Source organism: Schistocerca gregaria, chromosome 8 (assembly GCF_023897955.1).
Source record: "Schistocerca gregaria isolate iqSchGreg1 chromosome 8, iqSchGreg1.2, whole genome shotgun sequence".
NCBI lineage: Eukaryota > Metazoa > Arthropoda > Insecta > Orthoptera > Acrididae > Schistocerca > Schistocerca gregaria.
Window position 1 is genome coordinate 327,113,577 of NC_064927.1, and position 15,465 is coordinate 327,129,041.

The 15,465-nt window shown below is 41.8% G+C and overlaps 1 protein-coding gene across 1 annotated transcript in view; it reads right to left on the bottom strand.

Annotated features, from left to right (window-relative positions):
• Positions 1-14,947, bottom strand: part of LOC126285292 (odorant receptor Or2-like) — a 54,199-nt gene extending 39,252 nt beyond the window's left edge. Inside the window, 2 exon segments of the mRNA XM_049984580.1 lie at positions 14,149-14,497; positions 14,500-14,947. Coding sequence (XP_049840537.1) covers positions 14,149-14,497; positions 14,500-14,947 — 797 coding nt within the window.
• Positions 14,948-15,465: the final 518 nt, after the last annotated feature.

Consider the following 15,465-nt stretch of genomic DNA (forward strand, 5'->3'; position numbering starts at 1 on the left):
CTGTGCCCTTTCAAACGAAACCATCCCAGCAATTGCCTGAAGTGATTTAGGGAAATTTCGGATAATCTAAACGAGGACGCCCGGACCCGGTATTGAATCGTAGTCCTCCCGAATGTGAGTCTAGTGTGCTAACCTTGCGCTACCTCGCTCAGAACAATTGATAATAGAGGCAAGACTAAAGAAGAATCGATACGCGTTCATGGGATTTTTCGACCTGGAAAAAGCGTTCGACAGTGTAAAATGGCATAAGAAGTTCCAAATTCTGAGAAAAATAGGATTAAGCTGTAAGGAGAGTACAATATGTACAAGGGTTAGGAGGGAATAATAAGTCTGGACGATCAAGAATGAATTGTTCGGATTATAAAGGGTGAAAGACAGGGATACAGTCTCTCGCCTCTAATGTTCAATCTGAAAAAAAGATGTAAATAAAAAAAGATACAGGAGTGGAATAAAAATTCAAGGTAAAATGAGATCAATGACAAGATTCGCTGATGACATTGCTATCTGGAGTAAAAGGGAAGACGAATTACAGGATCTCCTCAATGGGATGAGGTTTAATGAGTACAGAATATGGATTGACAGAAATTCAATGAGAGACAAAAGTAATGAGAATTAGCGGAAATGAGAACAAAAATGGTTCAATTGGCTCTAAGCACTATGGGACTTAACATCTGAGGTCAGCATTCACCTAGACTTAGAACTACTTATACCTGACTAACCTAAGGACATCACACACATCCATGCCCGAGCCAGGATTCGAAACTGTGACCGTTGCAGCAACGCGGTTCCAGCTGAATCGCCTAGAACCACCCGGCCAATAGCGGCCGTCTGAAATGAGAACAACGAGAAAGTTAACATCAGGACTGAAGATCACTGAAGATCACGAAGTAGGCGAGGTTAAGGACTTCTGCTACCTAGGCAGCAAAATAACAAATGACGGACGGAGCAAAGACTACATCAAAAGCAGACTAGCACTGCCAAAAAGGGCCTTCTGGCCAAGAGAAGTCTACTAATATCAAACATAGGCCCCTTTATTAGAGGAAGAAATTTCTGAGAATACACGGGTAATATACAATGTGTGTGAGAGAACGAAGAGGGACCAATAAGAGTGCAAGGAGAAGAACGAAGTACTCGAATTGAAAAGAGAGTAAAACAGTGATATAGTCTTGAAAGGGATGTGGTCTTTCACCCTTACTGTTCAACCTTTACAGCGAAGAAATAATGACGGAAATAAAAGAAAAGTTCAAGAACAGGCTTAAAATTCATGGTGAAAAGTGATGTGTGATAAGATTCGCTGATGACATTGCTGTCCTCACTGAGAGTGAACAAGAATTACGAGATGCCTAATGAGCACAAAATATTGATTGAGAGTAAACCGAAAAAAGACAAAGATAGTGAGAAATTCGAGAAATGAGAACAGCAAGAAACTTATTATCTGAATACTGGATTATGAATTAGATGAAGGAATTCTGCTACTTAGGCAGCAAAATAACCCATGAAGGAGGGGGGAAGGGGGAGATAGCCGGCCGCGGTGGTCTAGCGGTTCTAGGCGCTCAGTCAGGAACCGAGCGACTGCTCCGGTCGCAGGTTCGAATCCTGCCTCGGGCATGGATGTGTGTGATGTCCTTAGGTTATTTAGGTTTAGGTAGTTCTAAATTCTAGGGGACTTATGACCACAGATGTTGAGTCCCATAGTGCTCAGAGCCATTTGAACCATTTTTTTTTAAGGGGGAGATAAAAAGAAGACTAGCCCTGGCCAAAAGAAGTCTACTAGTATCACACAGATGCCTAAATTTGAGGACGAAATTTCTGAGTTTGTACGTTTAGAGCACAGCATTGTATGGTAGCGAACCTCAGACTGTGGGAAAACCAGAACAGAAGAACAGAAGAGAATCGAAGCATTTGAGATGTGGTGGTTCAGACGAATGTTGAAAATTAGGTGAGCTGGTAAGGAAAGGATTGAGAAGGTTGTGCGCATAACTGGGGAAGAAAGGAATATCTGGAAAACACTGACAAGAAGAAGGGACAGGATGATACGTCCTGTATTAAGGGTCACCAAATAAAATGAGTGTTGTGTTTAATATACATGAGCGTGAGTTGGCCAATATCGGGAACAACGGTCAACTCATCACACTGAAGGGAACACTTTACTTTTAGAATGAAAGTTGGATCCAATATCAATTATTTTAAATTTAGTTTCTTTAGCTTTTTTTTTTACCTTCCTCAACACACTCACTGGAAGATGGCTGCCTCCATGGCACACTTCAGTATAAATGATTTTTATGACTTACAGGTATGTTTACAATACTAAAAATTGGGTTACAATAAGAAGCTGAAATATATGTCATATTTTATCAATACAGCGATATTCATGATTTATCCCTTTGAGTACTAATTGTTTTTGCCTGAAACCAAAATATTAATAATTTTGTTTTAGAGTCCCATTGCCTTTAACATGAAACCATCGATTCAGTCGGAAGACAGAAATATTTACCGGCACACTGAGGTCATTTTACAATGTAGTTACCAAATCCTAAAAAAAAAAACTCGGTGTCATCCACCTGCCATTGCTGAGTATCTTAAAAATGTAGCTACATAGACAGAACCCACGACGAGAGTAGTACGTGCCTGCAGGCAGGCTACATTGATGCTCTTTCGCCCTACGATCCTGCTCTAGTGGCTGGTACTAAGCCGTCAGGAATCAGAGGGTGTCAAAGCAGTTGCCTGTCTGCAAACGCGTAGGCCTCCGTCACGGGTTATGTCTGTACAGCGATATTTTGTTAATTCTCAATAAAGATGGGTGGATGCTAGATGGTGTTTTGCCTAAATGGGGGAGGGAGGGGTTGTCATAGACGGACCTATGTTGTTTTATTCACGCCTGAGTCAATATCGCACCACCTCGTCATAAGTACAGGACGACAAAATTGGAGTGCTAAAATGGCTGCTTGGGACCACCTTCAAATTTCGTGGAATTGGTTTGAAACGACTCAAGTAACACCAGCGATATAAGAGACCAAAAACTGAGGTCGTGCAACGCTCAAAACGTTGCGTTCATGTTCGCGGGACTGCAGCACCACAACGTCCTTAAAGAAGGGTTTAAACGTTCGAGAGGTCAGAAGTGTCAAAGGGTGTGAAGAATGTGTTCTTCCTGTTGCTCACCGCACTGCAAACTGCCGCTTTAGGTCTTGCGGGGATCAGTGCTCTAGGGCAAGGGGCGGTTGCATTGACGCCATTTATGGCACCCCCTGCGGCCTTTTCGTGCCTGTTCTGAGCGGTTGTGACTGGAATGTTTTCCTCGGCCACTCACAGGAAAACCGAGTGATTTCAACGCTGTGTATTGCGACTGTGACCTCCATCGCAGGGGCAATAGAAGAACGGGTGGAATATAAGTAAGAGGGACTATGACGTTTTTCTAATCGTGTGACACGTTCACAGTGGCATTGGGAAAAACTGTGGTGATATTCGGTACCAACCTGACATCTTTAATTCACAGTATGCGTCACATGAAATTTCAAGGGGTACCCTTTTTTTTTAGCAAGTGTCGACAACTTTCCATTTGAACAGTCTTCTGGTCCGAGGGTGACGTCGCAAGTCGCCATGATTTTACACAGTTACAGAGGAAGGCTCTACAAAGCTTTGAGCCATATTTGAATCTTAAGCACCGCAATAGGTGGGAATTAAGGTGTTTAGAAAACGTGATCCTCGGTCACACGTTCGGCATCACTTACATGATTCGCAAACATTTGGGAAACATTCGCACATTTTCACGATACATAATATTAGCCACAGACAGTTGAGGTACACAAATTCCGTCCCAGAGGGGCAAAAGTGCAATGAAAGGAAGGGGATCCACCCATCGTCTACTAGTAATTTAGCCCAATCCAGTAATATGCCGACTCTGTATAGAGATGACGTTAATGGGGGGGGGGCGGGTGAGGGGGGGGGGGGGGGGGGTAGGACGTGAAACGGACCGACTTGGAGCAGTAGCGGCTCAACAGGACAGCTTAATTTCCACTGTCTTTTTTTTTAGAAGCAAACTCATGAATGAAACCTTGTCAGGATGACCAGGAAGAATTCATGATTCACACTCATAGCCGTGGAAGTTCAAAAATATAACAAAATAATTTTCTTTTATATGTAAAATTTCATCATTTTTTTCCACTTATGGTTCGCTGCATTTCTTGCTGCAGGTACACTTTTCTTCATAAGTAAGAGAGATTTTTTCATCAATTTTGCACAGCATACAAACCGTACTTATACGTTTATGAAATTCTAGCATTTTACGAATATATTAAAAACTGTGGTAAAAATTAAGATATTTAACTACAAAATTTAAGGACTAGAGACAAATTTTTCAATAATATACACTTTATTAACAGTGTCTTCACAGAAATCTCGTGGCAAATAATAACATTGGCATACAGAACATAACTAAAAGAAAGCATGCAAGGAAGAACAAGTAAAAGAAGTTGTTTCTCACAGAGGTGGTGGTTGACTCATGCTGAGCCGACAGCTGCCACAAGATTTATGATGAATATTTCAGTTTAATTTAGCATAATATTCTGCCATGTTTCTAATATAATTTACTTAAAACTCCAACCTTAATTTTAATAGTGGCCTCGTTCTGTTTGAGATTTTCTTCTCATTTTGCTTTATCATACAAGCTCATTTTTTGTATTGTTTAAGTAACAGCTCATTCATTTTTTCCTAAATTAAATAAATTCATTTCATACGCCTGTAAGTATGGTTTGTATGCTGTGCAAAATTCATTGAAGAATCTCTCTTACTTATGAAGAAGGGTGTACATGACATTTACTTGTTTTTCGTGTAAAACATTTACTTGTTCTTCCTGTAGCTGCAGTGGTGTAGCGTATCGCTATGTAGAGAATTCTGAAAACCAGCAGTTATTAATATGTACATACAAGGTCATGAAAATAAATGTTTAAGAGAAAGATTTTGTGGTACAGAAGTAGTAGTATAAAACCATTTAAGAGCAATTTTTATATAAAATTGACATGCAAATTAAATAAATTGATCAGTTAATCACCCCGCCCCTGCACACACCCGCCCACACCCATCCACCCCCAATCCCGACCACGTGCACCCCCACTCAACAGATGACGTCACAGGTCTTTCTCAGCTGCATGTGTATCCCAGCCCCACCCCCTCCCCCCACCATCCCTTCCTACCAACCCTATTGGAGGGAATTTCTAATTTTGGTGGGAATTTAGAAATTTAGCAGAGATTTCTTTGTCCCAGGGCTGTGCTGACATCGCATTCCATCCAGGAATTGGTGGGAAATTAAAATTGGCAGTATCATTTCCTGGACTCAGACCCTGGTCGCCCTGGGTGGAAACCCCAATTGCACCCCTCCCCCCCCCCTAACACAATTAAACCACCAGAGCCACTTGGAATTAATGGGAAATTAAAAATGGCTGTGCGCTCTCAGGGACGCTAACTCTGATTCTACTGGATGGAAAGCCCTAATGCACTCCCAACACATGGAAACCGTCCAGATGTGGGAATAGGAACGTCAGAGTAGTGAACTTTATTTTTTTGCTTGGAAACTGACGCAAATATCGATTTAAATACGTAATTAATCACTAAGATCTGGCCTAATTCAGCAACTACATACATAGCGCTACACAAAGACGGCATAAAAGCGCAATAACCCTAAAAAATTTACGATACCATACAACTGGTGTTATCCAAGTGGAAAGCAATTTCGCAATACCACTCGAAACTAGCGAGACACACTCAAATTCTACCCTACACCTACAAGCTGGCAGGAGAAAGGCATGGGTGTAAGGTAATATCTTTATTCTTTTTGGCAGGAACAATGTTCAACTGACGAGACGCTGGTGCTGGGCAGAGAGGAGTTTAAAAAGTGTTTTACCTGTGAGCATACAGTATCTATAGCTGTTTTATGTCACAGTTCGTTACAGACATGTGCTCAAAAATCACCCTGCAGCCCATGTAATCGATGCCAATACTTGCTACCACAAGTGATGGAAAAGTGCATCATAGTTGTAATGAAACTTCGAAATAGTCGTGAAAAAGCAGCACTCATAATGAACCGGTCATATTGCAGCACATGCACTGGGGAAAAATCGTCGTCCTAAAAGATTGTAGAGTGGTCGGTGGTTGAAAGTCTGTTCTCCTTGATGGGAATCCACAAGCTGCGGAACATCGAGGTCCTCTTCCTCCCTCCTTTTCCTACAGGGGAGGCGGGACACAGGCTTCTTGGAACAGTCAGCTCCTCCGCCAAGTGTCTCGTAGCTTCCCTGAACACTCTTTGCCTGCCCTATACTGCCATCCTCTGCAGTCACTGGATACACTCGGCCATCTGCGGCCCATGCAGAGAAACATACATACAGAAAACAGAGCAAACTTGCTTCAACTATAGAATATGCGGTTGGAGGTGACTGGTTGCATTCGAGTATAGTGCTACACTGTGCCGCACGACCAGAAACATAGTGCGTTTGCGCTAAATGTTGGCAGCTATAATACATTTACAAGCAATTTTGCAACATGGAACGGTAGATGTTGTGATGATCACATGGATAGAAGTGAGTAAAGTCTATAAAATGACGGAAATTACGTAAAAATTGATGGAAAACATTCCGAAATGTCGGGAAATTGAGAGAGTACTGGCCTGCCTCCTGACTGGTGCAGAACAGCTCTTGTACATGGGAACGATTATACAACAGCAAGAAGAATGTGGGAAAACAACAGATGGCAGCAACAGGACCTGGGGATACAGTCTTTTATTTTTCGTCGAAGCAACATTAAACTATGTGCCGATTGAGAAACTAGTAACTCACGCAAAATGACTACTGTTTTTGATGATTTCCTGGAAAAAAGAAAACCATCTGCCTATAAACTTACTTGCATATGCGTTAAAGGATGACGGAAAGTGGATGGAGTGATAGAGTGAATTGTGGTTGTAATGAGGTAGTATATAATGGTAAACTGATGATGCATTCTAGAGAGAGAGAGAGACATGTTGCAGCAGGTCATTTTTCAATATTTTTCCATTGCTCTGTTGGGATGCATCAGTTGTGTGATATAACCTGCATTCAACTCGCATACAATTGCGTGTTCTGTGTGTGATGTACAGCACTGTTAACTTGCGATCGTTAACAGCAAACCTCTTGCTCATCAGAGGACTTCCATCCTCTTTCAACGAAGATATATGCGACATACCCCATATCCCTGCCCCATCTTGGGCATAAAATCGAGTATTAAGTTCCATAACTATGGTGATTCTAAGTTAGTGACAGGTGTTTGTGAGATATTACAATCCTCGTGTATACATCTGCCTGAGATATGTCCTTTTTACGGAGTTATTGGCAGAATGATGTGTAATTTCACAAGTCATACACTGCTGCTTTGCGTTTGTCCCTTACTTTGTAAAAGGCATTCCCCACTACTAACGATCACTTTATATAGGACTGATGTGAGCATAGTATACTTTCTGAACCATGGTTGGCTGTGTGTACTGGGGGCTATACACCTCTGGAAAGCTATATTGTACGTGTATCAGAAGGAATTGAGGTTTTGAGGAAGTAGTTCTTCATTTTACAGTTTATCACCATAGTTTATAGTAGAGAAACCTGCTAGGAGAATGTATGTCATGCGCTGGAAATATATTTCTTACATTGTGATAGTAACAGTTCAGCATGCCATACAAACAATAGGTCAGAAACTGCAACGAAGTAACATTATAGCATGTTTTAAGTGCAGACCATTGTAGCCTTTGATGTTCATGTGCTTATGTTCTCTCTTAACAATACCTTCTTGGTAATGACCCCAGACACTAGAACAGTACTTTAGAATTGCTAGTGCAGTTGATTTACGATAAACGCAGCGAACTCCCTCCGTCTGGAGCTCAGTCATGCATAAAAACCATCCGTTTCTTGTTCTTAACCGTCTGTTATCATCACAACAGTTTCATATCTACTGTACACCGATAAGGGGTGCTAACTTCTTTGACATTCGCGCATCTGGAGAAATCTTGTGCTCTTGGATCAGTTACAGCCTCAGTTCACATTGTTCCTACACGAAATGTGGAGTGTAGTGGTTTGCTTCCGGTCAGCTGCAGGGAGTGTTGGTCAAAGACAATGTGAGGAAAGCTTGCGGTCTCTAACTTTGTCCTAAGAATGCGAGAATGCCCTGTGACACCCATCCACAGAGAGAAAGATCGTAAGTTACGCACTATGATCAAAGTGCTAGAGAATGTAGGTCGTTGTCTGGTATACTTTGGTGAGTATGTTCGAGAATTAACAATGAACGAACAGACTGCACAGTCATCTACTTACATTCACCATGGTAGTTGCAAAGAAGTGGAGGGGCTATTCAGCAATGATACAGAAACTGGTAAGCATGCTGCCGCGTCATTGGTCGGCGTTGAAATTACAATAAAATTGCTAAAAGTGATAGCACTGTCAACTATGATACTTATTGTTACAGTACATAGACAGTGTCTTTTCCATCCCAATAGTCTTGGTACGCTATTGACTACCACATAATGTGATTTACGCCGTGGAATGTCTAGTTTTCAGGGGGAGATAATGGACCAAACGTGTTAATCTCAGTTTAGAATCTGACACAGACGTCGAAGTCTTGGCGGATAAATAAATGTATGGAAGTGTGTAAAGCTTATTACAGCAGAAAAAGCGGTGTATCAAACAAGACTGATAACATGTGGGAGAAGGTTCTCATATAGTAAAGGCGATGAAACTTAACACCGATCTGTGCAAGCGACGTCGATTACTGGCCACCAGCTCCAATGGATAAATACCCCTATATTTAATAGGATCGCCACATCTGCTCGATGCTGGCACATAGATGGTATTTGTTTTCATTATGTCGGAAGAGAGAGATGCGGTAAAAATCTATCGGATGAAATTAACGGAGCATTTGTAGTTCGTAATTTTTCTCTGCTGGACGGTACATAATAACGATGATAGAATGCTTGGGTGATAGACATGAACGGATCTTGAGGGACGCGGATCTGTTTCGATGCTGAGTCTTCCTAATTTTCCCAGCAATAAATACCAACGTAACATTTGGTACTGTTGTTGTGTTGAAGGAGCAGGCTTCATTTCACACTGACGTTACACATCGTACACAGATGGCGGAGCTACGACAACACGTTCCCACTTCCACCGAGTGGTCAAAACTCGCTCCTGTAGCATTGGCTCAACTCACGCCGTTGCTACACAGGTTGCAGAATTTGGTGGATATTGCTCTCTCCAACTTCCGGGTGAAATTGCTAAAACTGATCTCGCTATCAGCTGCGGTGTGTATTACAGTGCATAGCTCCACATCAATGGCTTCTTTCCAATCCTGACCGTGAACTTGGTATGCTGTTGATTACTGCATAATGATTGACTGACACCACTCCGTTGACATGAAGGGAACCTTAAAAGGCAGAACACTGGATATCTGCTACTTGTCACTGTGGAAAAAGGGATTAAATGTAGGAGTCATCACAACGATATAGTACTTACGGAACCTCCCCCTCATTGCTACAGATTCGTTCTATTTCTATATGCTACAATACCCTGTACTGGTTTTTATTTTTTTTTTTTTCATCAATAACAGTGACTCTTTTTATTTGTGCTACCTCATGTGTGTTGTGATCAGCACATTCCGGCGATGGTCACCACCGGAACAGTAATCATGTACTTGACTAAAAAATGAAGGAACAATGCTTTTCTAAACGAAGCAGCAAGACATCCACTACCCTTTCGATATGAAGATTAGATTAACTGTACAGGTAATCACCTTGGAATAGTTGTTGGACGCCCTCTACGATCTGCAGACTATTCCAGTTTCCATATATTGTCTTTCACATTTTTTTCAACGAGAAACAACGTGTCTGTGTTTTATTTCTACTAGCCTGTGGTGTAGTAGCTGTATAGTTCATGCAATGCAACGTTTAGCTTTCTGTGAGCAACAGCTGACATGGGTCTCTAATTCATGGTAGGAAAACAAAGTGTATGGTGGTGTACACTGATTGGGCATGTTACAACAAACAAACAAAAAACAAAAAAACAATGTGTTAAATCGGTTATGAAGGAGCAATACAAGCGCTCTCTCGTGTGATTGATAGTCTGTTGGATATGGTCATCCTACAGTACAGCTGATGAAACTTACACCTGTCTGTGGAAACGACTTACTTTTAATGGAACGGATGGAATCTATGTTACGTATCTGATCACATTTGGTACCTCTCCATATGTTTTGGCATAGAATTCAGTACAAACTACAATACTGTGAGTGCTAAAAAATCTTTTTGCATCTGTCGATAAGGAATGGTTGACATTGACACTGTGGTTTCGCTAGGTCAAACATCTGAGAACGTGCAGCAACTAACGCATGGTACTGGGATTATATAAATTGTAGAAGTAATACCCGCAATCCCCAAGTGTCATGGCACTATAGCAAGACACGGTAACAGCGTGGCATGTACGTAGTGCGGTGTACGTCTGGTGGTCGGTGTTACAATCGTTCCTAAATGGTTAAATAGAATATGTAATATGTAACTGTCAAACAAGGTATACAATTCAAATCTCCTCCGTTTTTACACTGGACCGACATCCTAGTAGTGGATGCTGTTCATGCAGGTAGCTGTCTTGAGCAGCGACCTTTGAAGTTGTAGGTGGTACGGCGGAGGAGGTCATAAATCATTGATAAGATTGTAGGAGGTGTGGCAACTATGCATGATGCACAACCAATAGGACAGCTGCCCTTGAACAGGACAAGCGAAATAGAAGAGGTGGCAGAGGTGGCAAGACCCATAATTACTGTAAAAGGGTGTGGGAGATAAGACAACAACGCATATTACCCTACTGCACACTAGTTACCAAAACACGATTCTGCATCCATGACCTTCAGATTTATAAAAAACGACAAAAAAGGCAAAGGAACCTCATTACAAGCTGTCAACAGAAGGTAAAATAAGAGGTAAAATAATTTGATTTACACAATAGACTATAGATAGGAAACATATCTATGAAATCGTTATTGTTACAGTCTAAACATTTCGATCAGTTGCGGAATACGTTGTTTGTCGATTTCAACTTGTTGCGTAAAACGATGGACATGTTTTGCGCCCTCGCACGGAAATTAATGATCCGATTTGATTTTAATTGATCCTTTTCTAAACATTCATGGTGGTGTCTGTTTGTTCTATATCGTGTCTCCCTACCACTTTCGCGCAACGACGCTCTGAGCGTGTTTTTTAGGGAATTAACTAGTTTAAACCTGGGACCTGTTGCTGGTAAGGATACGCCAGACCACACATGACATGTAGAATTCAGAAGAGTTCAGTGGGACTAGCGATGATATAACCAAATACTTAATGATCTCAGCGTAAGCTCCACTGCACTCCCTGTAAAAGAATCTTAATACTAACTAAATTTAGTGGAAGGGGTTCAAGGCTTTCCTATTTTTAGTTAGCTGGTAAAATAACATCGAAAAAACAGTTACGTTTACCATTGGAAATTTTATTCTACTCACAAAACATCGTTTATAAATTGCACTATTGATAAAAGGAAGTGTTTTAATACAGGATGGTAAAAACCAACTGCGTTCAACAAAAATGTGAACGAATATTCCCTGAATGGGTTTCCAAGTTCTACAAAGGATCGAAGGATGACCTATGCCATATCACGTCTATAATCTAGGTTTAAATTAAGTTTCACAAAAGAGAAAACTATCAAAATGGTCTATAGTGACCCTCATTTATCTTTAATTACTTATGTAACTTGTCGTAAATTTCAGTGGCTGATGTGGCTTCTCAATAAATATATAACAGAGAAATCATCGCGTTTCAGATTTTTACTTCAAGTGGCAAATGTGAACACCATGAGCTTTAATTTACGATCGACACTAGTATTACGCAAAAAGGGAGGTGTAACAGATGAGACTTCTGCAGTTCTGAGTGAAGCTTTATGCGCTCAAGAATGCGGCATCGCGTGCGTTCATTACCTTGTCGGTGTTTAGGCAGCGTCAACGCGACGGCGGGCAGCACAGCTCCACTCACCTCGCCGTCTCGGAAGCAACTCTCTCCTTACTACAATTTCCCGAAGTTGGTTTAAAAAAAACTATGTGGCTGGGTTTCCATCTGACCGAGCAGGGTCTCAATGTTAACCTTAAGCTCCGCCTACAAAAATTCTGCCTATCCAATGAGAAACGTTATACTTTTCGTGGTGGGGCAATGTTTTTAAAGTTTGAAACGTAACAGAGACGCGAAAAACTCTCACGCTAAAACCTGCAGCTGGTGTGGTCCTTTTAGCGTTATCGTATGATCTATACTGTTCTTTTGGAGGGCTCTATCTTTTAACATTGACTGGGGAGTGGTCCTAATGTAACAGACACGCGAAAAGGCTCACACTAAAACTTGCGGGAGGTAGTGGCCCTTTTTTGTGTTATCGTAAGATCTATACTGTTTTTCTGGAGGACTCTAGCTTATAACATGGGCTGGGGGGTGGTCCTTGACGTAACAGAGACGCGAAAAAGTCTCACGCAGAAAGGTGCGGGTGGTGAGGCCCTAGTGGTTAGCCGGCGACGTGGGTGTCCAGTCCGTCCCTTATCGTAGGGCCTTCTAGCTTAACACGGTTCTGCTCTCGGCTTCTGTTCTCGTTTCTCCCCTCGAAACTGCGTCGGTCTCACGGTGGGAAGGTACGACATGCATTTAGGTATTCTTATGTTAGTCTATGGTATTCCATTTGCTCACTCGTTACTCGTATTACTTTGGTTAATTTAATGTCACGATTTATTCGGAGCCATGTGACGTACTACTGGATTTGCTTATCATGTCAGTGTTTTCATGGAAGGTGTTGGATTTGCCTGACACTTTACAACAGTAACGTGTCATATGCGGTTTTCCCAGACAAGTTACTTCAGTTTCTCTGCCTCAACGCTAAAATTAAAAACGACATGATATTCGACCATAACGAGGCTCAGCATCAAATGCAGATACCACCAAGCAAGAAAATGAAGTCATCGTTTCGCTAAGTACAGTACCAATATAAATAACGCAATAATAATTTCAAGTTAAAAGGTAAAGTAAAAACAAATACAAAGAAATGTAAAATGACAGAATGAGTAATTTTGTGTAAGCGACCCATGACCATCGGCGGCTAGCTTCGAAGTAATGTACGGTAAGTATGGTATGTCTGATTTATACCACAATTACCATTGTTTCAGTAAAAACGCCGTCATAATTGTGAAAAAGCCTGTAATAAGCAATAATCGAAATTTACAACATAAATCACAAACAATTGCAACAACGGTTAGGCGGAACAAGTACACTATTTTCTCGTGTTTTCAAACTCTTCTGCCAGTGTACAATAAAGTGCGTAACAAATGCAAAACAAATGGAGTACATGTACAGTTCCAGATGTTGACAGCATGCGCACAGCAGAGTGTATAGCTTCTGTTAAAGTGTAACTAATTCTGCAGAAAAAACAAATCGGAGACAGGAATGAGCAACACTGAATGCAATTTTGGCGGCGAAGACTAGATTGGTCCTCTTTGGTGTCAACAGCAAGTATTGTAGATTAATGGAAATAATTTGTTTTGGAAGAAGACACTCAGCCTATAATATCGACATTTGCTCTCTTGAGAAAATATTTTCAGTGCATTGCACCTACGGAGACAAGCAGGGGATGTTAACAAACGAAATTCAACTACCCTACATCGCGCTCTAGCAGACCACGTGTGTCTGATACCAAATTAGTTCGAAAATGTTGCTAAACAAGCTGTGGAATTTAGTAGGTGGAGTTTCAGATCACCCTGCGCATCAGAGAAACTTGAATGTTTTCCGTTTAGACGTTGCTGACGATAATGTTATTACTGTAATATCCTTTTTTATATATTTTGTCTGTGTCACCCTTCTGTTTCATTCTAGATAATTAGCCTAAAACTGACAATCAATGATTAGGCTTTGTTTTCCCATCGTGCAAACTGTAGTTTGTTGTCGTTTGAAACTAATTAGTTTTGCGATCGAGATTAAGAGTTAAGAACATTTTGATGTATCATAACATCGTGGTCCATTCCTCGTGCGTGCTCCGTTCGTTGACCAAGACAAGCTTCGCAAAATTCATTGAAATTAGAAGGCGCTTTTCAACGTACCTGAGAAGCTGCTGGTGGGTTTCAATACAGAGACACAATTCTCTGTATACATTGTCTCCGGTACTTTTAATCGCGTTCCGCTTGTGCCAAAATCCGTCACCACGCATCTTCAGACGGGCCACGCGCGACGCGAGGATCTTCATCTGCGCGGCCACCAGGATCATGATGGACACGAAGAGGCAGTCGATGCCGAAGCTGATCTGCGAAATCCACGCTCCGGCCATGCACTGTGCGGCGTACGACAGCACGTAATAATTGCTGTTGTTGTCCCAGGGATGCTGCGCTAGGGGCAAACGGCGCGCACCCCCTTTCATGATGAGCGGCATGGGGTACCACGTGACGTACTGGACACCATGAGCAGCAGCATGGCCGTGGTAAGGCGGGCCGCGGTCCTCTTGGAGCGCCACAGCAAGTGACCGAGGACCGGGTCCTGGGAGCAGAGTTCGCTCTGCACCAGCATCAGACCGTCCACTCGCCGGACCAGGGCAAAGTACTGCCGTCTGCGCCTCACGAAAAGCGCCATCTTGACGACGATGCTCCCGATGTTGAAAGTACTTATGAGTACCAGCGTTGCTTCTTCCATGTCTCCCCACAGGAAGAAGAAGGATGTCGAACCCTCACTAACGTACCAGATGCCCATTGCAAAGTTAAAGATGGTGTAAACGTGGTATAATCGGCACCTTGATAGAGGCCAAGCCCCAAAATAACACAAGTGGCGCATATTCAGCTTCAAGACTGACCGCTCGCTTTCTGACCAGGACAAAGGACACTCTGTGTCATCCCTCTGCCTGCTTTTCATCGCTCCTCTTCTGCCAGTAAAACAGGATACTACGTCTGAATAGACTTCCTTCACACACACCAGTGCAGACAGTGCAGCGAAATTGTAACTACTCCATTCAGCCTCACAAGCCATTTACGCTGAACGTTACTTGTATACATATATATACACGACTGCTACCTGTACAAATTTTAGAGGTCGAGATGAATTCTCAATTACAAAGTAATATTGCAGCACTTCGCATTTCATTTATTCATCATCTTCGTCATTTATTCTTGTCTCAGTTACATAACGTAAACAAACACATTTAGTCAATGGGGTTTAATAAAACAGCCTTAATGAAACGTTAAACAAGCTAGTTTGAGATGGATACTTAAAAGTCACGTGACGATGTATGTTGTTCATCAAGCCCTTAAAAAGTTAATAACGAAAATCTATAAAAAATATACTTACCACCATCGTGTATAAGCCACTACCATATGTACTGCGAACGTCAAATTCGTCACCAAGTAACACCTTGAGACAACAGTCCAAGTCGC